This window comes from Sminthopsis crassicaudata, chromosome 2, assembly GCF_048593235.1.
Source record: "Sminthopsis crassicaudata isolate SCR6 chromosome 2, ASM4859323v1, whole genome shotgun sequence".
NCBI classification, from domain to species: Eukaryota; Metazoa; Chordata; class Mammalia; order Dasyuromorphia; family Dasyuridae; genus Sminthopsis; species Sminthopsis crassicaudata.
This window is the reverse complement of record NC_133618.1, coordinates 324,647,278-324,674,432: the sequence shown is the minus strand read 5'-3', so window position 1 is coordinate 324,674,432 and position 27,155 is coordinate 324,647,278. Positions and strand designations below refer to the sequence as shown.

At 33.3% G+C, this 27,155-nt stretch overlaps 1 protein-coding gene across 4 annotated transcripts in view; it reads right to left on the bottom strand.

Annotated features, from left to right (window-relative positions):
- Positions 1-27,155, bottom strand: part of DAAM1 (dishevelled associated activator of morphogenesis 1) — a 203,974-nt gene that overhangs the window by 105,307 nt on the left and 71,512 nt on the right. For all 4 annotated transcript variants that reach the window (XM_074290244.1, XM_074290248.1, XM_074290245.1 and 1 more), the window contains exon 2: positions 19,436-19,651. In XM_074290244.1, coding sequence (XP_074146345.1) covers positions 19,436-19,615 — 180 coding nt within the window. In that variant the 5' untranslated portion in view covers positions 19,616-19,651. The remainder of the gene's footprint in view (positions 1-19,435; positions 19,652-27,155) is intronic.

Here is a 27,155-nt window from a genome sequence, read left to right as displayed (position 1 = left end):
ACCCCACAATCATTTTTTGGGACAAGCTATAGTTGATTTGTAAGCCTTTTCCTTTTATAACATCCTGTTTCAAGATTTTCTCATTGATACAATTTTCTGCCAAGTCTTATGTGAGCCCGTTTCTTTCTAGCTTCTTGAAGTCTTTTTTCTTTAATTTTCACTTTGGATTTGGGCTATGGCATTCCTAGTTTTTTTCTTTAGGGTTTCTTTCAGTAAGAGATTTATGGAATCTTTCAATGTTCAGCCTGATCTCTGGGTTTTAAATAATCTAGGCAATTTAGAGTTTTTTTTTTTAATGTAGTATAAAGTTTTGCTTGCTTATCATTTTCAAGGAGGCTAATAATTCTTAAATTATCTCTACTTGACATGTGTTCCAATTTAATTGAATTTTTGTTTGGAGTATTATACATTATATTGTCTTTCTTCTATTTTGTACTTTATTCTAAAATTTCTTGTTCCCTCAAGCAGTCACTGAGTTCATTCTGTTTTTTGGGGGGGAAGTCTGTTCCTTACTATTTTCTACCATCTCTTCTAAGCCAGCTATTCTTTCATTTCACCCTTAAAACTCATATTTCATTTAAAAAATCTCATCTAATTTCTTTCTACCACTCATAGTTCTTGTAAGCAAAGCTGTTATTTCCCTTCTGAAGGTCTAGATGTGGTTACTGGGATATTGCTCTCAACTTTTTGGTTTATTTCTTAAACTTCCCCATTCACAGAATTTCTAAATTTTGTTTGGTATTTTCTTTTGTCTACTCATATTTCCAGTCTTTTGGTTGGGGATTTCTTGCTTAGATCAATATTTTTTGGACCAGATGGACTGCATAGGCCTGATTTGGTCTCCTATCACTATTAATATGGTTGAGGGAGCTGTTATTAAGCACCCCCCATCTATTTCAATCTAAAATTTCTAGCTCAGTCTCTTGATGTTCTATGTGAGTTTGACCCAAGCTAATCTTTTTTCCTCCTTACTTCTCTTTATATTATCCTAATTAACACTGCAACATACAAACTAAAAACAAGATTCATATACATTAGAAAAAATTAATAAGTGCAAAAGAGGTCAAAACATAATAAATCATTATACTATTTTGAGAAATGAAACAAATTTACTTAACAAAAGAGACTCAGCAAGTAAGAAATAGCAGGACACTTCAGAATGGTTTAAAATGAAACAAAATGTTAAAAGAAGATATTATTCAGAGAAAATTAGGTCAGAAATCAAAACTCCTAACAGAATTTTTAAAAAGACAAAATAATACTGTACAGAACTTAAAAAATGCAATGAAGGTTCTCTCAAAAAAAAAAAAAAAAAGAAACTTTGAAAAAGACAAATTTGATATTTAGTAGAAAGGGGAAATGTTGCAAAAGAGAAGCAAAAGTTTTCAGCCTTAAAAGAACAAATGCATTCTTTACACGTCAAATAGAAAAAACTTGAAGACAGTATACACATAGAAAAAAAAAACAAACTTAAGTATACGAGTTCTTCTTTTCCAAAAAAAATCAGAATATGACATGGTAGGGATAATATACACAAACTGACAGTTTGGGACAGAGAGAACAGAGTATTAATATATTAAAACTCCAAGTCATGAAGTAATAAAATCTCACAATTTCAATAACAACAAATTTTGCCAAGTAACCAGGAAAAAGACCTTCATAGATGAAGAAGTTTCAGTTTAAATAACCCCAGATTTCTTTTTAGTCACCAGAAACTAGAAGAAAGGGAAACAGTATATTCCAAAAGTCAAGAGAGCTCAAACTGCATGATAAGTATTTGTCAATGAAACTGTTTGAGGTATTTCTACAAAAAAATGAGGGACAAGGAAGAGAAGGAATTTATACAATTATCAAGAAAAAAGGGGGAGTGGATGAGATCTACAAATACAATAGTAAAGAAATGGGATAAAAAAAAAAGAGATTAAATTTGACACCCTTGAAACTACTTCAGTGAGTGACATGGACAAAATAACGAAGAAAATAAAAAGGGAAATTTAGGGAGAAAAAGGATACCTCAAAATAATGTTACTGATAAAAAAGAAAATCAAATGACTAAAATAAAGAATGAAGGTACAATCGTAAATGAAAATAAGATAGCTAAATTAGCAGACACTGAAATAAAAATTTTAATCCAATTGAAGAAAAACAAGTAACCATAAAATTTTCAAAGTGGATAGAGGAAAATTCCAATGGATTTACAAGTCAAAATCTTAAAAACCAGTTACTACACATGATATACCAATTATCCTCAAAGTTAAGACAATACTACCAAACTCCATTTGTGTGACTAGTTATTAGGGAGAGACCACTCAAAGAAAAAGAAATGTAGACCAATATTACTAACACTGATAAAAATTTTTTTAAGTAAAATCCTAACAAAAACTACAGTAATATATTCAAAAATATTCATGACTTCAATTCAATAACTATTAAGTAACTACTGTATGCCAGGCACTGGAAATATAAAAAGGAAAAATACATTCTTGACTCTCAATAACTTTATAATTTAATGTGAGAAGGCAGTATTCAAAAGAAAGCTGAAAATAAAAGGAGAGCACTAGGAGTGATCAGCATGGGACATGATGAAATTGACCAAGCAGACCCATTACTAGAAAGTGAAAAGATTCCTTCAAAGTTCTGAGTCCTCCACAAAGGAAGGCTTTGGTGCTTATTGCTACACCCTCCAGTCCTTTCATTAGAGGAAAGCAGCAACTGAGGATGCTGAGAAGTTGTTTGAGCACCAAAAGATGAATTAGTTTGCATAGTGATAAGATTTCAGGTGCTTCTAAGCATATTTAGTTTAATTCAGAGATGTGAGAATGGCTTAATATTGGGAAATCAATTAATGTAATTCACATTAAAGACAAAAATACTTTAAATCACAGGGTCAATAAATACAGAAAAAGCATTTGAGAAAATACAAACCACAGATTTATTTATGCTAAAAAAAAAAAAAAAAAAAAAAAAAAAAAAAAGTCCAAACTGTTGGTTTTCTGTGGATTTACTTTGTATCCTGCTACTTCTGAAACTATTAATTCCCTCAATTAGTTTCTTTGATGATTCTCTGGGTTTTTCCTAAGAAAAATAATCATATTAAACACAATTAAGGATTATCATCTTATTGTGCTTTATTTTTCTCTTGTCTTATCATTAGGAATTTTAGAACTGTCAAATAATAGCATGGAGAATGATAATCTTTGTTTAATTCTTTTTTTTTTTTTGAAAGCTTATGTGATTTCCCCATTGTAATAATATTAGCTTTTAGTTTTAGAGATATACTTATTATCATATTAAACAATGGTCTATTTGTATCCAGGCTTTTTAAAGTTTTTATATAACATAGGACTTTGTACTAGACTCCACAATGCTGGAACACAATCCATGTCAAGATAAAATACAGCTTTACAAACACTAGTTAAAAATGTGACCCCATTGTGAAATTTGTACACATTCTATGCATTACAATCATTTGTCTCTGTGGACTACATATTGACTTAATTTTAAAATGTATTGTCTGTTACATTGTGTTTTATTTTTTAATGTTTTGCAGTTATAACATGGTTCAGTCTACACTCTAATTAACCTGTTTTAGAATAGTCAAATTAATGTTAAAAAACAAAATAAAATCACCTCTCCTAAAGAGGTGGGATTAAAGGGAAGGATGTTTGCAAACTGCGTGGTGACAAGGACAGGACACAATTCTTTGATTACTGCCAAATATGTTAGTTTTCTGTCAGAGTATTTAAAAAAAAAAAAAAAAGTGGCATTATTTTTAGTGATAAAATGAAGCAAATTTATTTTAAAACAAAATTTTCTTCCCCAAATTTGAAAATTTGGTTAATATTTTTGAAATATTGAATATTCTAAACCACTGATCTCTAAAATTTTGATGATAAACTCTTATCATTAAAGAAAATTTAAGTATGCATTTCCATCCTATATTTATTTATAAATTAACACACATGTACTAACAGGCAGCCATGGCAGTAGATGAAGAGTGGGACTCAAAACTAGCAAGACATGGGTCTTATTTTATCACATAATGGTTGTATGATTCTGGACAAGTCATTTAACCTTTTAAATCTAGGCTATTTTCTAAGACTGTAAATTGCAGAGAAGTTGCTGACTGAAGCAGTAGAAGAGGTTTCTCCATCCAAGAGGTCCATAAATCAATGAAATTCTAGGTCCAGTTCCTATCCCTAATCTACTATTACATTAATATATTATGTACATTATAAAATATCCTCCCAAAGAAGAAATTTTAAAATTAGAGAAATATGAAATAAATATTTTTATTAATTAATGATACAAAAACATTTTTGCTGGTAAGAACAATTTAACTGAATATGCTTCATTTGGGGGAAGGAGAAATCTCAAGGATAAGGAAGTCGTGACAATATAATATAACAATGGTAACAAGCAACTAATTATTTAATTAATTTGATTCCTTAACTAGCCAAGCGTGAGAATTTTTTTTAAACATACTATCAAATAATAAATAATAACTATCAATGAATATATAGGGTCTTGTTTTTTTTTTTTTTTCTTTAAGGAGTTTTTTATAAGTATATAATGACTATACTGCAATAAGCCAAAATTCTTATCTCAACTCAGCAGTTTTTATTATAAATATTTCTCTTTACCTGGAACTAATTAATGGATGGAATCAGATTTTAATTTTCCATTCATGCTTGGATGCATTAACTGTGTTTTTTATGAGTGTGAGGAACAAGCACAGCCAGTTTAGCTGGACTGCAGAGAACAGGAAGAAGTAATATATAAGGCTGCAGAACTAGGCTGGGGAAAGGCTATAAAGTTAAGCAGAGAACTTTATATTTGATCCTAGAAATAATAGAGAACCTATACTTATGTTTTTTTTGTTTTTTGTTTTTTGTTCATTCACCTCTTGCTTTGGGCTCATGTACTTCAGAGATCCCATTTCCTAAATAGATCAGTGATAAGTCCTCAAATACATCCTCTGATCAAGAGAGAATATGATTGAATTTTTGAAAATTTTTAAATGACATATTGGATGCTTCCTGATTTTGAAAAATTCAACCTTAAAATGAAATATAAGAAATGACCTGTTTACTAATCATTTACAAAGGTACAAGAAAAATTCTCATTTTTGAAGACCTAAATCAATTTAATGCCAGCTATGTGCTAAGCCCCAGGGATTCACAAACATTTAAGTATTATCTAAGTACAGTTATTCTGTTTATTATTATTGGACACCCATATAATCTTTCTTTTGACAGAATGGTACCCCTATAAGCACGAACAGTCTCAGAGGAATTTAATACCTTGAGACTAGTTATCTTAAGCCCTGGACAAAAATGAAGTGATACAAATGGAAGAGAAAGTGTTGTTAGATTTGAAAAGCAAGAATGCAAGATACATGACAAACAAATGAGGAGAACGTTCTAACTAATTAGTTACTTGTTGAGATGTTGAGATGAGAATTGACATTTTTCCACACAACAGCAAAAAATTATTTGCACACATTATTAGAAGTCAGCAGATGCTGTATAATATGTTATAGAACCTTTTATATTCATAACAAAGGATTAGAAAACTGAAAACTTTGTCTACTGAAAACTTATAAGAATAACAGTGAATTAGAGAAAAAAGTAAATAAGCTGTTCTTGAAATCAGAAAGAACAAAAATCAAATAGTTTTATGTATACACTTTTATTTACATATGCACAAGTGTTGATTTTTTAATTCTTAAGTGAACCAACAAAAAGACTGACTTTAAAATTTTTAATCCTATAGAAGAGTTGTATTTTTTTCCAATATGCTTAGTCACTATGCAAAAATGTCATGGCATTATTCACCACCAACTATAGGCATATATAGGGAACTATAGAGTATTGGGCCTAAAATTAGAAAGACCTGAATTCAAATTTGGTTTCAGACATTTACAAGCTGTGTGACCTGGGCAAGTCACTCAATTTGTTTACCTCAGTTTCCTCAACTATAAAATGGGGATAATAGCACTTACCTCCCAGGGTTATAGTAAAGATCAAATGAGTTAGTATTTGTAAAGTCTCTAACTTAAAGTAGATACTATTTAAATGTTAATTGTTATTGTGTTGCAACATTCTGTGTAGCTTTGGGTAGATTCTTGGGATTTTTTTTTTTTTTTTGGTCTCAACTCCCCCAGGCTGGAAAATGCTCCCAGGCTTCCTACTAATTGGAATAGAACCTTTGATCTGCTTCATTGCTAATATAAGTCACTTTGTTCCTACTTTATACAACCTCTTGGTCCCCTACTCCCAGGAGCTCCACATATTTGTGTTGAATTTAGTGTATTCAGCTTAGATCACTGCAGCTCAGAACTCCCAAGCTCTAGTAGTCCATCAACTTCAACCTTTCCAGTAGCAAGATTTACAGGAATGTGCCACCATTCCTGACCAATGTGTTTTTAACAAAACTAAAATTAATGAGAATTTCCAGAAGCACTAATGGAAATTATTTTTGATTACTGCCAGTAGGAGGCAATGGATCACAGTGACACAATATTTGCATTTGAAATTGTATAACTTTCTTTCATAGCCTGGTCTTATTTCTTGCTATTATTAAAAAAGGAAGGATTGTATGTTTAGAGGTTGGAAAGGACCTCAGAGACCAGCTAGTTCAATCTCCTCATTTTACAGAGGAGGAAAGTTTGTTCATATGTGAAATGAATGGGTTGGAGTTGATGGTCTCTGAGGTCCTTTCCAAATTCTAAATCTATGATCCCATGTTTTATATAGTTAGATATCTTCTCCCCAAACTGGCAGGAAATGCAAGCTTCAGCCAGTTGACATAGTCTTTACAAAACTTGCAGGCTTTGGATTTAGATTTGCTTTCTTCACTTTAGACTGTTATCTTGCTCCCTTGACCCATACCTTACTAGCATATCAAAACGATCTACTGTGCATACAAATAAGCTGTTTCCCATGTCTGGAACTCATTCTCCAGTCATTTTTGCCTTCAAGATATAGCTCAGGTGCTACCTCCAGGGAGAGGGCTTCCCACATGCCTCCCTGATCATAGAATCAGAATCCTGTCGTCCTCCTCCTAATAGCACTTTTTCCACAATATGTGCAATCTGTGTAATACTTCTGAGTCCATAGTGGATTGTGCTTTAAAAAAATTGTATTTACAATGTCAAAAGGGGCCTTTGCACATAGCAAATATTAATATCAGCTAGGTGACATGATGGGCAGCAGGTTTCACATGCATACAATGAAGTCAATGCAATACAACAACTCAATATACCTTTAGCAGCTGGATGGCACAGACCTAAAGTAGCAGACCTAAAGTCAGAAAGACTTATTTTCTTGAGTTCAAATCTAGCCTCAAATACTTACTTAGAAGATGTGTGATCCTGGGAAAGTTACTTAACCCTGTTTACCTCAGTTTTATCTCTATAAAATGTGCTGGAAAAGAAAATAAGTCATTCCAGTACTTTTATCAAGGAAAACACTAAATGAGGTCACAAAAAGTAGAACAAGACTGACAAAATGACTGAACAACAAAAGATGGCATGCTGGATAGAATGCTGCCCTTGGACTCAAGGAAGACCACTTCGGTTCAGCCTCAAACACTGGCACTGTAACACTAGGCAAGGCATTTAACCTCTCTCTACCCATTTCCTCATTTGTAATATGGGAGTAATAATAGCACCTGTGAACATTAAAAAAGATAATATTTTAAAGTACTTTGTAAGCATTAAAATAAATACTATTTTTAGTAGCAGTGATATTAACATTTACTGAATTATGTTGAAAGGCCACTTGAGAAAGTAACATGTTCTAGAGCTGAGAGCATTCTCCAATGCAAATTCTATTTTGACCAAAAGACCAGACTACAGTTTTCACAGGATCCAAGAATTTTATATTTGGAGGGAACTTTAGAGCTTTATCTACCCCCTTTCCCAAATAAGTTTTGCAGATAAGGAAAATAAAATCCAGAGAGAAAAAATGGCCAGATTAGGGAGTAAAAGGGTAAAGCCAGAGTTTGAACTTGTCATTATTTTCCATGTGTAAGAGGTTGTTGAGGTCAATGGCTGCTGGTTGGTAGAAAAATCACTATCACTCTTTTCTTCAGTCCCTCAAGGAGCTGCCCTAATTTTGTGACTGACAGCCTGGCTTTGACTTACAAACTAGCCCTCCTAATCTAACAGAGAGGAAGAACAGAAGCCCTCATCATCACATACCAGAGAAGAGGGCAAGCTTAGGGCAGTCTTGTAGGGAATCTGCAGCTTCCCAGAAACAGGAGGGAGCATGCCAGCTATGGGCTCTAGAACGATGGCCATGTGATCCAACCATGTGTTGGAATCACAGGTGGGTGGTGAAGTTCAAAGAGTTGAGACTAAAGCTGGAGAGTCTGCATACTTTTCCTTCCTCTTCTATCTTTTCTACACATGAGAGTCTAAGAGGTTGTTTATCTTTTGTTTTAAAAACAGATACATTAAGGCAAATGGAATTAACCATTATATTAGTCAGTCAACAAGAATTTAGTTAATATTTGCTTTGCAGTATATCCTGAGGCTAAAACACATCCTCCCATCAAAGAGCTCATATTCTAATGGAGGATATAGCATATAATGATGTGTGTGATGTGTATCAATTTCTATTTGGAATTACCTTGAGGTAATAAGACTCTGAAATTTGTTAATTATTTATTGAATATTAATTAGTAATAATAAATATTCATAGTTTTATATACAATCAATCCTCTTTTCTTCAAACAGTGAAATGTTCATATTTGTTGATGTCAAAATTCATAAGAAAAACGCATAAAGTAAATTTTGCTTTGGACATAGCAGGGAGCCAAGTCTGGGTCCATTAAAGTCATCTTCTTTTTGTGAAGGGCATACGGTAAGCATATACAACTATGAAAAGAAGAAAATGACTTGCTTGAGGTCTGACAAACTTACCGTCAGACCCTGAGCAAGTCATTTACTTTTTCTTGCCCAAGGTAACATTGAGATTGTATTGCAAAGAACATGCTAGCCTGTATTGAGAAAGGGAGTTTACTCACCTGTTACTTCCTTAAACAAATTAAATCACAGTTTTCAAAAAATTGCAAAAATGTTTTCAAAGATGACAAAAATCTCATTAAAAGGTCACTAGTTATCTTTCATTCGCTAATCTTTATGTTCAGCAATTTTTATTTTTTGTCCATAAATGATATCTTGGCAAAGAAGCCCAGCAAACCTAGATCAACATGAACTCATCAGTATTTATTAAAAACTAACCCAAAGCATAAATCCTTCAGTTAGGAGGTACAGTAGGACCATCATCCTCTATAAAAGCCAACACATAGGTATGAATTGTCAGGATAATGAAAAGTGCTATCAATTCTAATGATTACATTTAAAATCTCTTAATGTTTATTTACTTTCTGAAACTTCATATTTAATTACTTCTTAGCCTTCTGCAAAACTAAGAAATGCCAACCTTTTCCAGAAAACAATGAATAGATTTGTCTCTAAGCTTTTGGACATATGGTTTCATTTATTGTTTAAGTACTGCTTTGTGTGAAGAAACAAACAGCTAGCAGCTGTAAGCTAATCAGTGGACTTACTGAGTACTGATCAGGAGAAAAAAAAAAAGCAATTTATTAGAGAATAGTCATCCCTCAAAAGGACAAAGCTCTCCCACAATAAGACAGCAAACCAGAACTAGAAACAGGACTCATGATACTAATAAATGTATTTTAATTATTTTAAAAATGAAATTATGCTATTAGGGATGGATGGGGTGAGAAAATTTAGATCAATGAGGGAAATGCACAAAGATGGTTTACAGCCTAATCAATCACTTTAATACTTTAATCCATTTACAATTACACTAGTATAACTATACTTAACACTCTTTTAAGAGAGGAATGGAGCTTGGCCCTGTGATTTCATTGGTGCAGGGATCTTTGAGATGAGGAAACTTTACCAGTGAGAGTCTCCTAGGTTATTGAGAAATGCCTTAACAAAGATCATATAGCAGGGATGTGGCTGGAGGCAAGCCTTAAACCTCAGTCTTCCTTGAACCTAGGCCAATTAAAATTTATTTTCTTTGAAAAGTGGTGCTATTACTAATGGCCGACATTTACACAGAGCTTTAAAATTTACAAAGCACTTTACATGTTAGCTCATTTTGATCCTTTAAGAATACTGTGATATAGGTGGTATTATTATCTCCATCAGGCTGAGGTAAAGTGAATAATTTATCCAGGGTCACAGAGGAGAATCTGAACTCAACTATTCCTGACACAAATCTGGTGCTTTTTCACCACAACCAATATTAAATTAACGTTCAAAGGCTTTATTTTGAAGAGCCATGAATAGTGTTTTTTTTTTTTTTTTAACTAATCTTATTAAACATTTCTAGCCATTAAAAAACTTTAAAATTAGTGTTTTTGAGATAAACATCTTGGCGAAGTTATAGAAATGAAATTACACAGATCTTTTAATACCTATATTAACATGAAAAACAACCAGGCAGGTGTTATATCTGTGCATTTTGTACCTAATAGTTTGAGCACTCTAAATTAAATAATTATTTTTTGAAAGACAAAGTCAAAATATAACTTACTTGCATAGGCCAGAAAAAAAAACTAGGGAAAATAGAGCCAAACCATACTTGAAGATGCATATTAAGTCCCAAATGACTTTGCAATTTTATATCTCCGGGCAAACACTTGTGTATTTTTTAAAGCACACATTTATGAATAGGTTGCCAAAGATATAAATTTTATTAAATAAACTAAATTATTACATTTGTATTCTAGCTGCATTCTCTCTGGATGCAGCTCTAAATGTCAACAGAATGCTTAAAAAGACTACCTTGAAAATTTTAACTGATAAATTACATTCAGAAGAGTCATAATTTCTTATCACCACAATCATTTCACAGTTGACATTACGGCATTCTCACTTCCAAATATTTTATATTCCTTTTCTTACTCCAACTGTCTTAATCTAATATATAATCTAAAAATAATATAAGGAGGTAAAAGCAATAAGGCATTCAGGGCTCAAATGTATTAAGAAAAAGCATCTACTTCTGTGAGCAGTAACTAAGGTCAACAGTTCATAAGCCAAGAAAAAAGTAAACTCAACTACAGAGAGCTCTCCATTTTAAGTACTTTGCTGGGAAATAAATCCATGAGGAAAAAAAAACCCTAACTCTTGGAGCTTCATTTATATTGTAATGTGTTTCTATGGATCTTAGAAACACAGGAGGCCCTCAGTTGGTCGTTCTGTCCAACTCTTGGCTTCTACTTCACACAATCACAACTTTAGATTTGGAAAGAACTTCAGTGACCATGCAATACAACCTATGCCCAAAGGGATTATCCTCTATAACATAGACTACAAGTAATTGGCCAATTTCTGACCAAAGGAGGGGAACTCACCATCTCTGGAGGCATCCCATTCTGCTTTCTGAAACTTTTTTTCAGAAGTTTTATTGTAAGTGTTATGTGTGTGTGTTAATACTCTCTCTCTCTGTGTGTCTCTCTGTCTCTTTGTAACTTTCAGCCAGTATTACCTAATCTACATCCTGAGACAAAACACACTTTTAATCCCCTTTTTCTTACAACAAACTTTCAAATGTTTGAAAACTGCTACTAAGTTATCCCCTCAATCTTCTCTTGCTAGCTCACCCCCAGTTCTTCAAAACTATTTTTATATAAGCATTTCAAGACTCTTCACCATTTTTATTACCTTCTTCTTGAAGGTCTCTAGCTTTTTAATGCTTTTTAAAGAATGAGAAAGCAAATGTTTAACAACCAGCTTCCCCTCACAAAAAAAAAACAAACAAAAAAAAAAAAACATGATACACTTTTAAGTTTAACCTGAATTATTAGTATCTTCTCCATCACTTTTTAAAGTCTAGGCTTTTTTAAGGCAAGGGCTTTTTAAATTTTTTCCCACTAGTGATCCCTTTTCATCTGAGCAATTTTTATATGACTCTGAGTATATGGGAATATAAAATAGCTATACAGTCAAACATTTACTGATAATAAATCATAATTTCATGACCCCCATAATCATTTTTGCAATTCTAGAGATAATCAACAAAACTAAACCAAACCCTAATTTGTAGTAATTGCTAATTTTTGATGTATTATAAATTATGAAATTATAAAAATCTGCTCTCTAGGAGAAACTACTTGTACTTCATTCCACAATTTTCAGATGTGGTCCAATTAGGACATAATATGTTATTAGTACACCCTTATTCCTGAAAGCTATATCTCTCTAATGTACCCCAAGATGGTATCTGTTTTGGTTGCTATATGGAGCTTGTATGCCATTATAATTACCAATTTTCTTTTTCAAACAAATTATTGTTTAATCATACTCTACTATAGAATTAAGAATTTGATTTTTTAACCCAAGTGTAAAACTTTATCTCCATTAAATGTCGTCTCATTAGATTGTGACAAATGCTCTAATCTATCAAGAATCAAGATCTTCACAGAGTTTAACTTTGTCATCCATGTCTTGGCTGCCCCTTACACATTGTGTCATTTATTTTTTTTATCCAAGTTATTGACAAAAATGTTAAGCAGTACAGAGCCATGCACAGATGGCTAGGACACTCCAATGGAGATTTCTTGCCAAGTTGACAATGAACTACTGACAAGGTCCAGACATTCAACCAAGTCCAAATCATTTAATTATATTATCATTTAGCTCACATCTCTCCATCTTTTTTTCACTGAAATGGTATGAAATACTTCATCAAATACTTTGTTAGCCAATCCAGAAAAATATATTCTCCAGGGGAGAGAGGCCTAGTGCCAAAGCTAATTGATTTACTGAAACACATTGTAACAATAAGATTAAAAGTGCAAGCAGATGCTTTGCATCTACTCCCATCCCTACCCCAAAAGTAAAGTAGATGTTCTGAATGTCAGTCTATATTTTTAAACCATCAGTTGCTCTTAAAGTCAAAACAATTTTTTGTTTAAAAGGTCTGTCTTTGGATATCTTTACTCTCTTGATATTTGTCATTTATTGGCAATGTTTCACATTTATAGCATAAAAATTTACAAATACTTTCATTCAAGCCTATATCTCAAATTATCTACTTCCTTTTGTGGTGTACTTGCATATTTTCAATCCTTTCCAAGACTGTTCTATGAATTCATTGATATGATTTATATAAGAACACTGCAATGTCAAAGGAATAGCCAATCTATGTTTTTTCCTTCTATTTTAACTTATGCCCTTTTATTCAACCAAGTTTCCTTTTGACTTTTTCAGGGCAATGTCTAATGCAAAGTTTGTTGGGGTTTTTTAATTAATAGACTTTTTTAAAAAACAAAACAAAACAAAAAAACAATTATTGGGGCAGCTAAATGGTACAGCAGATAGAGCACTACTTCTGAATTTAGAAGGACCTGAGTTCAAAGCCGATCTCAGACACCTAATACTTCTATCTGTGTGATGCTGGGCAAGTTACAACCCCCAATTGCCTCAAACCCCCCCCCAAAATAAAAATTTAAAAATAAGCATCACTATATTAAATTCCAATATTGCCATCTGCACCAAAAAGTGCTTCTAGGCAACTATGTGATAACAGTGGATAAAGTGATGGCCAGGAGTCAAGAAAATCAGAGTTCAAATCCAGCCACAGTGATTACTAGTTATGTGATCCTAAACAAGTCATTTAATCTCTGCCTATCTCAGTATCCTCAACTGTAAAAGGGGCATAAATAACAGAATCTATCTCAAAGAACTGATATAAGGATCAAATGAGATGACACTTGAAAAGTTTTTAGCATAGTACCTAGCACATTATATAAATGGTAATTTCATTCCATTATTTCAACTGGAAACAAAAATGGTCTAACTCAAAGGTTCTTAAAATCTCCACCTCATTCTAAGATTTCAGGAGGTCCATAAACTTGGACAAGAAAAAATAACAGCTGTATTTAAATACAATTTTTTTTTCCTTGGCAATTCTACATAATTTATTTTATGCATTTAAAGACATTAAAAAGGAGTCCAGACTGCCATTATGACATAAAGGTTAACTCATCTAGGTAGACTCAATGTAATTATAAAAGCCTAATTTTCTCCATTTGATCATTTGGAACTTATTAATATTCTAATTTTAAGAATACCACATTCAAGTTCTAAGATTCTCTCTGAGGCAAGTTTACGCTCAAATTTCCATTGTTTGCCTCCTTTTTTGAGTTAGTGCCTCAATTTCTAGTCTTGGTCATGATTTTAGTTTAAAAGTAAAGGTTTGGGTCCCCCCCCCCCCCTCAGAGCATGGGGAGAAAAAAGAAGAATCTGATCAAGACAAAAAAAAAAAAAAGTCCAGTTCACCTTAAAAAATGAGATTCTAATGGAATGCAGATAAAATGAATGAAGCCAGCATTCCTTGTTACTTGCTTGCATATATCATTCTTTGCCCTGAGAGAGTGAGCAAATAACTATGTTGCTAGCACAGGGAATGAATAAAACTGTTCTGTACTAGATACTTGAGATTGATTTCTTCTACCTCCTTTCATTCCAAAGAGTTCACAGTATACTCTGAGTAATGAGGAGGTTACTGATGTAGTTTCCCAAGTGAATTAATTTGGTGCTGCTTATCTTCAGTGTGAATTCTTTTCTCTGACTGATCAACTGAATTCCTTCATTCATTGTGCATTCCTTCCTTAGTTTTTCCTTTCTTCAGCATTAAAAAACAAAAACTAGTCAGTCTATCACTTTAACTATAATCATTTATTAGCAAATTAGTTTAATTTCTACTGTAGCCTAGCCTAAGTGAAATATATTTCCATTAACAATCATTACTGTCTCTCTTCTATTTTTCTTCTTCTATTTTTATTATTATTGTTTCATTGGCAACAGTCAGTAATAAACATGGCTGTTTCTTAGTACTTAAGATCTTTTTAAGGAACAATAAGAAGCTTTCAAAAATAATTTTTAAAAAAGCATGGTGTACAATTACTGGAAGGTAAAAATCTCTGTTTTTTAATGGTATTTTTTCCAATTATGTGTAAAAATAATTTAAAAAATTAATTTGTTATAAATTTTGAGTTCCAAAATTTCTCCTTCCCTTCCTCCTTTCCCTAATATGGTAAACAAATTGATATAGGTTATATGTATGCAATCCCATAAAACATATTTCCATATTTGCCATACTGTACAAGAAGAAATAGAAGAAGAGGAAAAAAAAAACTATGAAAAAATAAAGTGAAAAAAGTATGTTTACATCTGCATATGAATATGGATAGCATTTTCCATCATGAGGCTTTTGGAACTGTATTGCTGACAAAAGTTAAGTCAATCATACTTGATCATTGCACAATTTTGTCGTTACTATGTACAATGTTCTTCTGGTTCTGCTCACTTCATTATGTATCAGTTCATGTAAATCCTTCCAGATTTACATGAAATCATTCTGTTCATCATTTCTTATAGCACAATAGTATTGCCTGACATTCATATACACAACTTATTCTGCCATTCCCCAATTGATGGGCAGCCCCTCAATTTCCAATTCTTTGCCAAGGGCAAAGCATTAAGAGCTATAGGCCAAACATAATTAGTAAGTATAGTAGTTGGGAAAAGGTAACCAATTCAGATTCCATAAGAATCAGGTGAATTATTAAGTTGAATTCACATAGCACACTTCACATAAGCTGTATGTTCATATGGAGATGTTGTATGGTACTGGAAATATAAAACTCACTCTCTTTTCCCCCTCCTCCTCTCTTTCTCCCCCTCCCCCCTCTTCCTTTTCCCTCTTTCCCCCTTCTCTCTTCCCCTCTCCCTCCCTCTTTCTCTCCCTCTCCCTTTCTTCCTCTCTCTCCCTCACTCCTGACAGAATAGTAGAATATTATAAGGCTCCAATATAATGATCTTCAGTTTCAGAAGGCTAAATGGAGGTAGATGTCAAATCTCCCATTTAGCTACTTTCTATGTACATGCAACTTTCCTATGAAGAAAGAAGCAAGGGTACTGGCTCAAGGTTTTATAAATTCATGGTTTCCACTCAAAGTGATAAAGAACACTGATGTTTAGGAAGCACAATTCAAATCCTGAATTCTATTCATATTGATTATATGGCTACAGAATGCCACTTTGCTATGATCCTTGTTTCCTCCTTCACAAGACTCAGTCAATTAACATTAAGCATTAAGGCACTGTGCTAGGTATTGGGTATAGGATGAGTCTTAAAGTTCATGTTACAGTGGGGGATATACATGTACTAGATAATATAAGGTAATTTGAAGAGGAAGAAAATCACTAATGATTAAGTAGAGTATGAATCAAAGAAAGGTACTTGGAGGTGGCATTTGTGCTGAGCCTTGAAGGAAGTTAAAGATTAAGGAAATAAATATGAGGAGAGAATACCTCCTGAAAGAAAACCTCAACAAAAGGAAATAGGGAGAAATGGCATGCTATTTAAGGGAGAACTATAGGTTACTTGGCCTGTAACAGAGTATGCCAAAGGAAATAATATGAAATAAAAGCTGAAAAAGTACACTGGAACCTGAATCTGGAGATCCTTGGAAAGTCAGATTGAGGAGTTGGCATTTTATTCTAAGGAGTGACAGAAGATATTCACAAAAAGTGTCCATGTAAGGAGACTGGCATGATAAAACCTGTACAATGGAAAATGGAGGTAGAAGTCAAATCCATCATTAGCTACTTCCTGTGTACATGAAACTTTCCTAAAGGACATTTGCTAAAGGTCTCATAAATTGATGCATTTGTCAACTATGGTAAAGGGATATATGTCAGTGAAGAGAAAAGGAACGAAGACAGGGAGTCCACAACTAAGAGGGTAGTTTTTGTAAGTGAAGAGAAGAGGGGTGGATTTGAGAAGTAATGGAGGTGATTGTACTTGTACTATCTGATACACAGATTTGTCATCCAGGAATCATGTTAGGAACTATTAAAATCAACCACTTCTATGTATATATCACCATACCATCTGCTAACCATAGATTCATTTAGTATGTTTGATATGAATATTAAAGAGCTTTGCTCCTTGCCTCCCTTACTCTGCATCCCATGAAACAGCTTAGTCTTGAGACTCTGAACTTGTATTCCCCACCACAGTGCCACACATTAAGCCAAAGGAGTTTGTAAAAGGGCTTGTGGTTGATTCTGACCTAACTCAAGCAGTAGTCAAAAGTCAATTATTTACCAGGAAAGTTGCAAATCCAAAAACAGTTTGTCTTTTCAACGATTTAGGTCTAAAGCCCTGGTTTGGCACTAGCTTTCTAATGACTAACAGCTGTAGGCAATGTTCTCCCAGAATTAAGCCATCAAAAATGTAGAACTCAGACAATTTCCCCCTTCTGAATACATGGCAGTGAGCAGTTGAGATTCTCTCAACTACCATGAAGCCATCTACTTTTCCCAGTCTCATCTTGGGAGACAGGTCTATTGACATGGAGGCATTATAAGACCCAACTTCTTAAACTGTGGATTGCAACCCCATACAAGATCTCGTAACTAACTGTAGAAATTGCAAAATTATTTATTATCAGTAAATGTTTCATTTGTATAGCTATTTTATATACCTACATATCCAGGATCATATAAAAATTTCTTGAGCAAAAAGGGAGCACAAGTAGAAAAAATTTAAAAAGCTTTGTTATAGGAGATTCTATTAAGAGTTCTGGTCCTGTTCCTTAATCAAGAGGCTCTAATGTTAGAATGGGTGGGTGCCATGCTGATACAAATGCCTCCCCCTAAAAAGCTTTTATAGAGCCTAAGTAAATAACAACCGATTCAACTTTTCTTTGGTTTTAAAATTTCAGTGAATAGAGGGGAGGGAGGAAATGGTACCTTGGCTAAGGTTTATTTCCTTACTTTAAAGGTCCATTATTTTAACTATCATCACTTCTTTCTCCTACTTGAAAAATACTATTCCACCTTGTTCTTCAAGTTCATAATACCCAATTGTTTATATTATATTAATTTGCATTTTTGTCTACACATTTATTTAATCCTTTACTATGCATCTTTTTATCAAAGATTTTACACACACACACAAGACACACACACACACAAAGTGAATATGCAGAAAGAATGTTGGATGTGGAGGGAGAAGACCTGGTTTTGAATACTGGTTCTGCCACTTATTGCCTATATGACCCCAGGCTAGTTACAACTTCTCTAAGTCTCAGTTTCTTCATCTGAAAATGAGGATATTAGACTAGTAAGTTCCTAACTTAATGTCCTTCTCTTTTATAGGACAAAAATGAGTCCTGCCTCCAAAAGTTAACTACATAAGTAGGTCTCAACCTGTGAACCTGTGGGTCTTATAGCAACAGGTATAGTCTTTTGCATATGATTTCTCAGAGTTCTATTCTAGATTTAATTAACACAAAATAAATAAGAATACTAACTTACTACTTCTGCCACTTCCTACAAAATCCAAGTAAGAACAGGAAACGTTTATTTATTTTTGTTAATTTAGATGAAATCCACACAACCTGTAAATAGGTGCTTATTTGTGATGATCTTAAATTGATTTTATTGATTTCATTATATACATCTATTAGATCAACATGTTTTAATATAAAACTTAGGGCAGGAACCAGTCTCTATAGCTTTCTTTTTTCCAACTACTACCTACTTAATGGTATTTGAAAAATATCTATTAATCACAATATAAGAACTTCTTTAGAAAAAGCAAAATATGATCAAGTAAGGCCACTTATAGATCTAAAACTACTTTTCCTTTATCACAGACCAGCTTTAATGCCTATTTTTTTTCTCTTCTTGAGCTTTTTTCAAACAGAACTAAAACACTTCAAAGGGATTTTTTAAAAAAGAAATTGAGTAATATACTTGTATGATGGGTCTGAGATCACTAAATGTCTTTTACTTTAACAGATTGCTTCTTAAATAAGATTGTACCTAAAAAAAAGTTAATTTCAACAATATTGCTCAAAACCTATCATTACACCATATAATTTAAAAAGCTTTGCTATAGGAGATTCTATAAGAGTTATATCTTTCAAACAATCTATGTCTGTCAAAGAACTTTAAAAATAAGTATCCTCATTTTTTGTTAGAAGAAAAAAATTAGTATTGAACTGTCCCCCAAAATCATAGAGTACATGGGAGCAAAGGGCCTTGGGCAATTCCCCAGAATGTAATAAGAACATAGGATATTACTTAGCACTTTCAAGTCTCACCAAAGGTCACTATGGGTGGCCAGAAGGACAATAAGGCAAGACACATTCTGGCCTTCTTAAGGGCCTAAATACATTCTATCATTTTCAAACAATCCCAAAATATTTGAGTAGATCTATTTCATCTTCCCTCCTTCTTTCTACTTTTTAAACTCAGGGATGAGGGAGGGGAAAAGGTTGAAAGAGGGGGAATCAGTCATTATTCGGAATCCTTCTGGAGTTCTCCACCTTACTAGAGTATTGATTCATAGCCAATACTCACCACAAGTTCACTGAACATAACATCCAATTCTTCCACAGGGGGCATGGGAAATGCAGGTTCCATGGTCTGAAGAGCAAAATTGCTGTCATTGCGTAATCGATATGTGATCTCTGGGGGATCGTTACTTTGAAAGCAGCAGAAGACGAATGAAATCCGTCCACTTCTTTTCCTTGGGGTCATGATCAAAATTCTTTATATTTCTTGAATTACTAAACTCTAGAAAGAAAAAATGAGAGAACTAAGTATTCATATTCAAATGAGAATGTAAACCAAATTACAGACATGTGATACAAGCAAAAGGTTAGGCTAAAGTGCAGACGCTAAAAAGACAAAACAGATCTTAATTAAATATTGTCAGGGTAGATTCAATTCTCCCCAAAATTTATCTGTCAAACATAGAGGATAATTTAATGTTCCTATGGTATTGCTTTGATCATGTTATTTCCTATTCAATAATCAGTGGTTCCCTCTTGCTTATAGTACCAAAATGTAGACTCCTTAATCTTACATTCAAGTAACTTTTTGCCTAACCTTCTCCTTCTTCTTCTACTACCCCCCAACACCACTCTGTGTTCTAACTGGACTACATGTTCTTATTCACTATACATGACTTTTGATGTCCTATTTTGAAGACTTTATGCTATAATCTCTATCTTTAATGTACTACTTGTAGAAATACTAAATATCCTTCAAGTTCTAGTTCAAGTATCCTAAATTTCATATAGTGTTTCTGATATTTCCAACAGAGGCTTTCTACCTCCTCTAAATTCCTATAACTTTTACATTTTAAAAATAACATTTATTTCCCTTAGAGGATACTTCCTTACGTTCTGGGAGCTGCTTGTAAAATTTTTAAAAATAACAAAAACAAATGAACATAGGATGTACATTTAAGTTTATTAACTTTTTACCCATTACTTTCTTAAGTGTAGACCAGTGATATCAAACTCAAATAGAAACAAGGGTCACAAAAAATCACATGAATAAAAATTAAAATGATGATTCTCACAAAATGATGTTTGAAAGCCAAATTGTTCATCACAATTACTTAACTGAATTCAAAACAATGTAATAATGCCTTTTTTAACACTGGTCCCATCTCCAAACATCATAATATTCTAAAGAGCTCTGAGGGCATACACAAAAAAAGTAGCTAACTGGAAGATACATAAGATCCTCTAGCTCCCAGGTATTGAATTCAAATAGAAAGAGATCCCTGGATCCTTAATGGCCTTGTACAGACTAAGAAAATCACAAGTTTATATGCATTATGTTATAATGTATTTTTTATTTCTCAATTACATTTTAATCTGATTCTAGCTCAGTCCAGGAGTTTTACAAGACTTTGTAGGCTTCAGGCAACAAATTTGACACTTCTACTCTGGTATATAGAATAAGTTGTTTTTTATTTTTGTTTTTGTTTTGTTTTGTTTAGTGCATTAATAGCCCAGATGAACAAACTTGAGTTTTAAGAACCTGAGATTGTTTTATTGTCCCTACACAAATTTTGCTTCTGTATTCCAGAGAGATAATAAACCAAATGGGTAATATATTACTTTCAGCTGATTACCTAATACTATGGTTTCATAAACAAAAGGTTATCATCCTCAAGGTTGTCTCCCTAGAACTATGTATTCTCTGAACCAATCCATCTGGGGATGTGTTTTCTATTCTCCCTTCCCCAAACAATTAGAGTTATGGCAGGGTCTCCCCTCTTCCAGTCTCAAAAGTGATGAATTGTTCATGAAGTCATCAAATCTGTGTTCGAACATCTTGAATACTTTGTATTTAAATCAGGCCAATTCCACTATGGCATCTGGGCCTTCAACCAAAGGACTTTTGCTCATCTCAGCTTCTGGCATTTGTTCAGAAGCAAAAAGAAAATCTCTGGTGTTTCTAAAAGTGCAGTTCATTTGAAATATTGTAAGTAATTGATATGCACTGCACAAGGAAACAATTAAGTAGCTTACTTGGATTCTGGAACAGGTGCATTTTGCTTAAGAATTAGACATTCTATCAATACTATTCTTCCAATTAGTCAGAAGAGCTCACAATACCCTTTTGGGGTTAAAAAAAAACTCTTTAAAATAGCACTAACTCAAAAATAGGACCCAATATGGAGATTCTGCAGGGGCACTATAACAATAAAAGGATGCTAACTACAAATTGCTAGGGAAAAAAAAACAACAGTTTATACACTATTAATAATAATTTACAATACAAATAGACCTATTTTTAAGTCTTGCTTTTTCTCATCAAAGGTGAAACTACTGTTATCTATGAAGTGTGTAGGAAACCTTGAAGTGTATCCATAGATACAAATACAAATTTCATGATTTTTTTAAAAAGTATTGATAAAGAGCCAGGCTTTCATTCTAGCAAACCCAGTCCTTTCAACTAGATCTTCATTCCAAACAATATAAGTCATCCCCAAGATGGCTGGCTAGGGATAAAGTCTACAATGTTGCACATAAGGTAGATTGTCTCCATTCAAACTTCACTTATTCATCAGGGATTAATCTTATCCATTGGCCTTCAATCTTATCTATTGACCATCAATCTTATCCATTGGCCACAAGTGCATTATGTTCTGACACATAAGTTGTCAGCTTCTTAGAATTCAATGTTTCATTTCCATTTTTTCTAACCTGCTGGGGAAGAGTATAGTTGAGCATCCTCAAAGTCTTTGACTTGCAAAGTACTGCTAAACTATATCTCTCCAGTTAAAGAAAAGTGATATAGATGCCATATTCTTAGAATGGAAACACTTACATTGCTCAGATTGATTAGAAAATCAGTTATTTCTGTTAACCAGGGATTAACAATGTTACACTAAAGCCTTTTTGCTAGAATATGGCACCTACATCACTTACTACTAATTGGTTTCAAGCTTTTCAATTAAGGCAACAAACATTCTCTAAATGCTATCTGTATATGCATTCAGATTGAGAACAGCTAAATGTGGCAAATACTTCTAAAAACTACACATGATAGTTTAGCCTATGTTTGTAAGCTATATTAAGAACTAGATTTGTGTGTCTTTTTGCATTTCAATCAAGATAATCTTTCATGTTTAAATGCTCCAATAAAATGCTGACATCTTAACAATGAAATTAGGTCATTTTTTCTCTTTGTTATCCAAATGCCAGAAGGGATTTGTGTGATCTCTAAGCTTCCTGAAGCAACTATCAGAGCGGTCAACAATTTACCAAATGCTTTTATATACATGGTCTAATTTGTGCCTCATAACAACCATGTGAAGTATTGAAAAAGCCAGAAGAAAGTCTTTGATAAAAGGAAAATATAAAGAAAAAGGATGACATTTTAGACAAATCTGACAAAGTTAATGCTGATAAAAAAAAAATCAATATTTTTAAAAGATGCTTGTCTCTCAGAGGGGAAAATATATTAGAAGACACCTAATTGCTGTCTTCTTCCTTTATTGCAGATAAATTTAAAAGGAAAATCAGTTATGCCATTGGGGATGGAGAGGGAAGGTAATGGTGGACTTCTAAGTATCAGACCAACAAGATGGCAGGTTAAAAACTTTTTCCAGACCTCATAAATTTCAACTATCTCTGAAAAGAGGAATTATGTGTCAGATATAGAATGAGTACAGCTAAATTCAAAGATCAAAGAGAATCCAGCAAAGTAAAATCTTTGTGAAGTAACAATACAAAATGCACACAGTCCTTGAAGTGCTCACTCCATACTTCAGTTCACAGCCTCCAGTCTTCTGGCAATGATACACAACCAACCAACCTACAGAATAATATGCAGCCTATACTGGCATCCCCTTTCCTGTAGAAACTTTGATGGAACATCTTAGCCACTACTGACACCTCATTCCCATGCCTCAACAAATGGCAAATATTGATTCTGAGAAGAATCGTGAGAAGAATGACATTTGCTACTTTCTGAGAGCACCTCTAAATTTAAGACCCTGTACCCTATAAGCCTCCAGAGAATTTATTCAGAATACCCTCCCCACTCTCCCCTGGAAAAAACAGTAGTAGTTGCTCATTCAATATAGACAAAGAAAAGAAGAAAGAGGGAATCAGAATGAATGGCTACACTGGAGTGAAACTCAAGATTCCCTGTTCTGTCCTATAACTGACTACTCAGAGCAGGTACCAAGCCAGTAACCCCTGAATACTCCAGCAAAGGAGGAATCAGAAACAGCTGTGGATCTCGGCGGCAGAGTTGTATTTACCAGCAAAGTAGAAGAAATCAGACAGTAGCACCAAAAATATTTATACCAACCCCTTTTGTAGAAGCAAATGATAGGAAACCTAACATATATTTAAACTGTGATATATAGGTAATGGCATTCCAATCCCTTCTATTTTCCAAGGCTTCTTTTCCCCATATATTTTACTGTATTACCAAAAAAAAAAAAAATTAGGATTTTAAAGACTACAAAGAAGAATACAGTTGAATTTAAAGAATCCATGAGTAGATATGTGAACTGAATCAAAATGAAGTAAGGAAAACAATATATACAATGACTAAAACTAAATAAATGGAAAAAAATTATAATTTAATACTAAGAAATGATAATGACTGACCAAGTTTAGCACCTAAGCAAGAGATCAGAGAAAACAACTCCCCCAGGATTCTTTGCAGAAGTAAAGACTATGTATGGGTGCCAAACACTAAACATGTAAGACCTTTGATACACTGGTTAATTTTGCTGAACTTTTTACCCTTCTGTTTCCATACCAGTTATGAGGGATGGTTTGCTGAAAGAAGATAAGAATACAGTGGAAAATGGAAGTGATGTGCAAACAAAAGCTAAAAATAAAAATTTTAATATAAAAAGGCATTTAAAGTTTCACAAAGTGGACATCACAAAAGCCTAAAAACTGAGTTTTGTAAGTGTATGAAAAGCTCACTGACATGCATTTTGGATTGCAATGATAGTATGTTAATGAAAATTATCTTATCAAGAAGAATTTTGGAAAAAATGCTTTGCTTCTTTCCTAGCTCTTTCTATTCTCTTACACATTCCACATGTCTGGTTTTATTTCCCAAGAACATAAGATGCCAAATAAGATTTGGAAACAAAATAAGAGGACACAGTCTAAATAAGCTGGGGATAGTATAACAAGTATCCCCTAGAAACTTAAAAGAAATATCCACATCCTCTCAGTCAAGAAACTGGGAAAAGGCATTTCATAGCCATCATGACCAATGGGAGCTGTTCTTTTCACATTTGGTTTCAAAAGTATATTGAGGCACTTTTTGGAGTGGATTCTGAAAACCCCACTTAACCAGATGATACTATTCCCAACCCAATGACTTCCTCAATGCAAGAAGAAAAATATTATTACCCTGTCATCTTTTAAAAAAAAAAGAAAAGAAAAAAGAAAAATTCTGGATCAGCTAGGTGGCGCGGCCATGAAGTCAGGAAGACCTGAGTTCAAATGTGGCCTCAGACACTTAACACTTCCTAGCTGTGGGACCCTAGGGCACTTAACCCCAATTGCCTCAGCAAAAAAGTCTCAGGAAAGAAATTTCCAGACTGCTATTTCAAGTCCAATTTCACCATGATAGCCATACATCACTACCAATAGGACTACTGACAATCAAAACATTTCTACTTTCTCTACTTTCCTTGGTAATCCTAGGCAAATAAAGGAATCAAGTGATGTTTTTGCATGCCTTTAAATCCAAATAACCATTTTCCAAAGAAAACATTTATTGATTGTATCCTGTGAAGCCTAACATGCTCTGTTAGCACACATACACAATGAGAAAAAAAAAATCCAAGATATTACTGCAGAACTATAAGCTATCAATGTATCTTCATTCCAAGTTTCCATCTCAAAGGTTGCCAACAATTGTTCTGTTTAGCAATCTAGGACTTGGATATAAATCCCCCAAACCCAACATAACAAGGTTCCTATATTAGAAAACTTGTGATGCTCAAAGAGAGAAATTGGAATTGGAAAATCAAGTCATGCACTCAAATTATCCAAGAGAAGATTATCCCCAAAATAGTCAACAGTGACAATTTAGTAAGTTGATTTTATTGAAAAAAAAAAAAAAAAAAAAAGACAAGAAAGAGTAAGCCCCTTTAAAGAGTTTTATAGTATGCTACCTGGCTCTGGGCTATACTCTAAATGAAAATGTGTTAATTTGAAAGTCCTTAAAATGATCACACATTCTCTAAGTGCAAATTCTATATGCAAATCATTGTACTATGAATAATATAAAGAGTAAATAAGTCACTATTTTCAAGAAGCTCATTATATAGTAGCCTGTCACGACATTTAAAAATAACTAATACAAGCTGGAGACATTTTTAAAGAACCTTCACTTTGTATGGAAGAATCTTCCATGCAAGGAAAGTGAAGGCAATGATACCCAGGTAAACAGGATGGCTAGGATGCAAATAAATCCTCCAAGTCTGGTGCTCTTTCCCATTACAGCCTTGAAACCATACAGTAGCATAGTACCTCAATACATAAGAGAAGCCCAAACCAAATATCTTTCAGGATTTTAGTACTGTAAATTTTACTAACCCGAGGGAAGGAAGACTTCATGGAGGAAGCCTGCATTTCAGATTGGTCTTAATAGAGGAAAAGGATTTAATAGAGAAAAAAAAATTAAATATATCTCAGGTATGGACAACAATGTGAACAAGTGAAGTGGAACAATACATAAGAGAAGCCCAAACCAAATATCTTTCAGGATTTTAGGACTGTAAATTTTACTAACCCGAGGGAAGGAAGACTTCATGGAGGAAGCCTGCATTTCAGATTGGTCTTAATAGAGGAAAAGGATTTAATAGAGAAAAAAAAATTAAATATATCTCAGGTATGGACAACAATGTGAACAAGTGAAGTGGAACAGAATTAAATACAAGGAATGGCAAGCATTCTACTTTGCATAACAGATTCTACATGTTTATTAGTAGCATGAGGTTGAAAAAAGAAACAACAACACGGTATGGTACTAATTTGTAGAGCCTCAAATGCCAGGAAAAAGCTATTACAAGCCCTTGTGAAGAGGAGCTTTTATGAGAGAGCAATGGAATAGAGAATGATGAGCAAGATATTTTAAAAGACAACATTTGTCCATTAGATAGGAAAGGAAAAGGAGAAGAATTAAATACTAAGGTTTCAAATATTGGTGACTGAATAGTTTGATGCCACTAACAGAAATAAGGAAGTCAGATTTAAGTCCCAAATTTTGGGAGCAGGGAAAAGAAAGGGAAAAATTGAAAAAGAAAACAGAAGTGTAAAAATCCTTCTCTCTTTCAGATTGAAGTTTCTATCTGATCTCAGAGACCTAAAATATAGATTTTATCAAACATTAATATGAATATTGAGCAAGTAGATGGCATAGTGGATAGAGGATTGGACTTGAAGGCAGGAAAATCTGAGTTCAAATTTAACCTCTAATATTTACTGGCTGTATGATGCTAGGAAAGTCACTTCTCTCTTTCTTGATTTTCCCATCTATAAAATGGGGATAGCAACTACTTCCCAGGGTTATTGTAAGGATAAAATAATATTTTTAAGTACTCAACAAAATTTAAAGCGCTAAATGAATGCTAACTATTAATGAACTATACACCTAACCACATGAGCAAGAGGACTCAAAGAGGTCTATTCACATGGAGAGATTTGCTTCTTAACATGTTCTTAGTTTTTAATTAATCTTCAATTCATGGGTTTTTCTTTTCAAAGAGAATTCCTATTTATAATAAAAA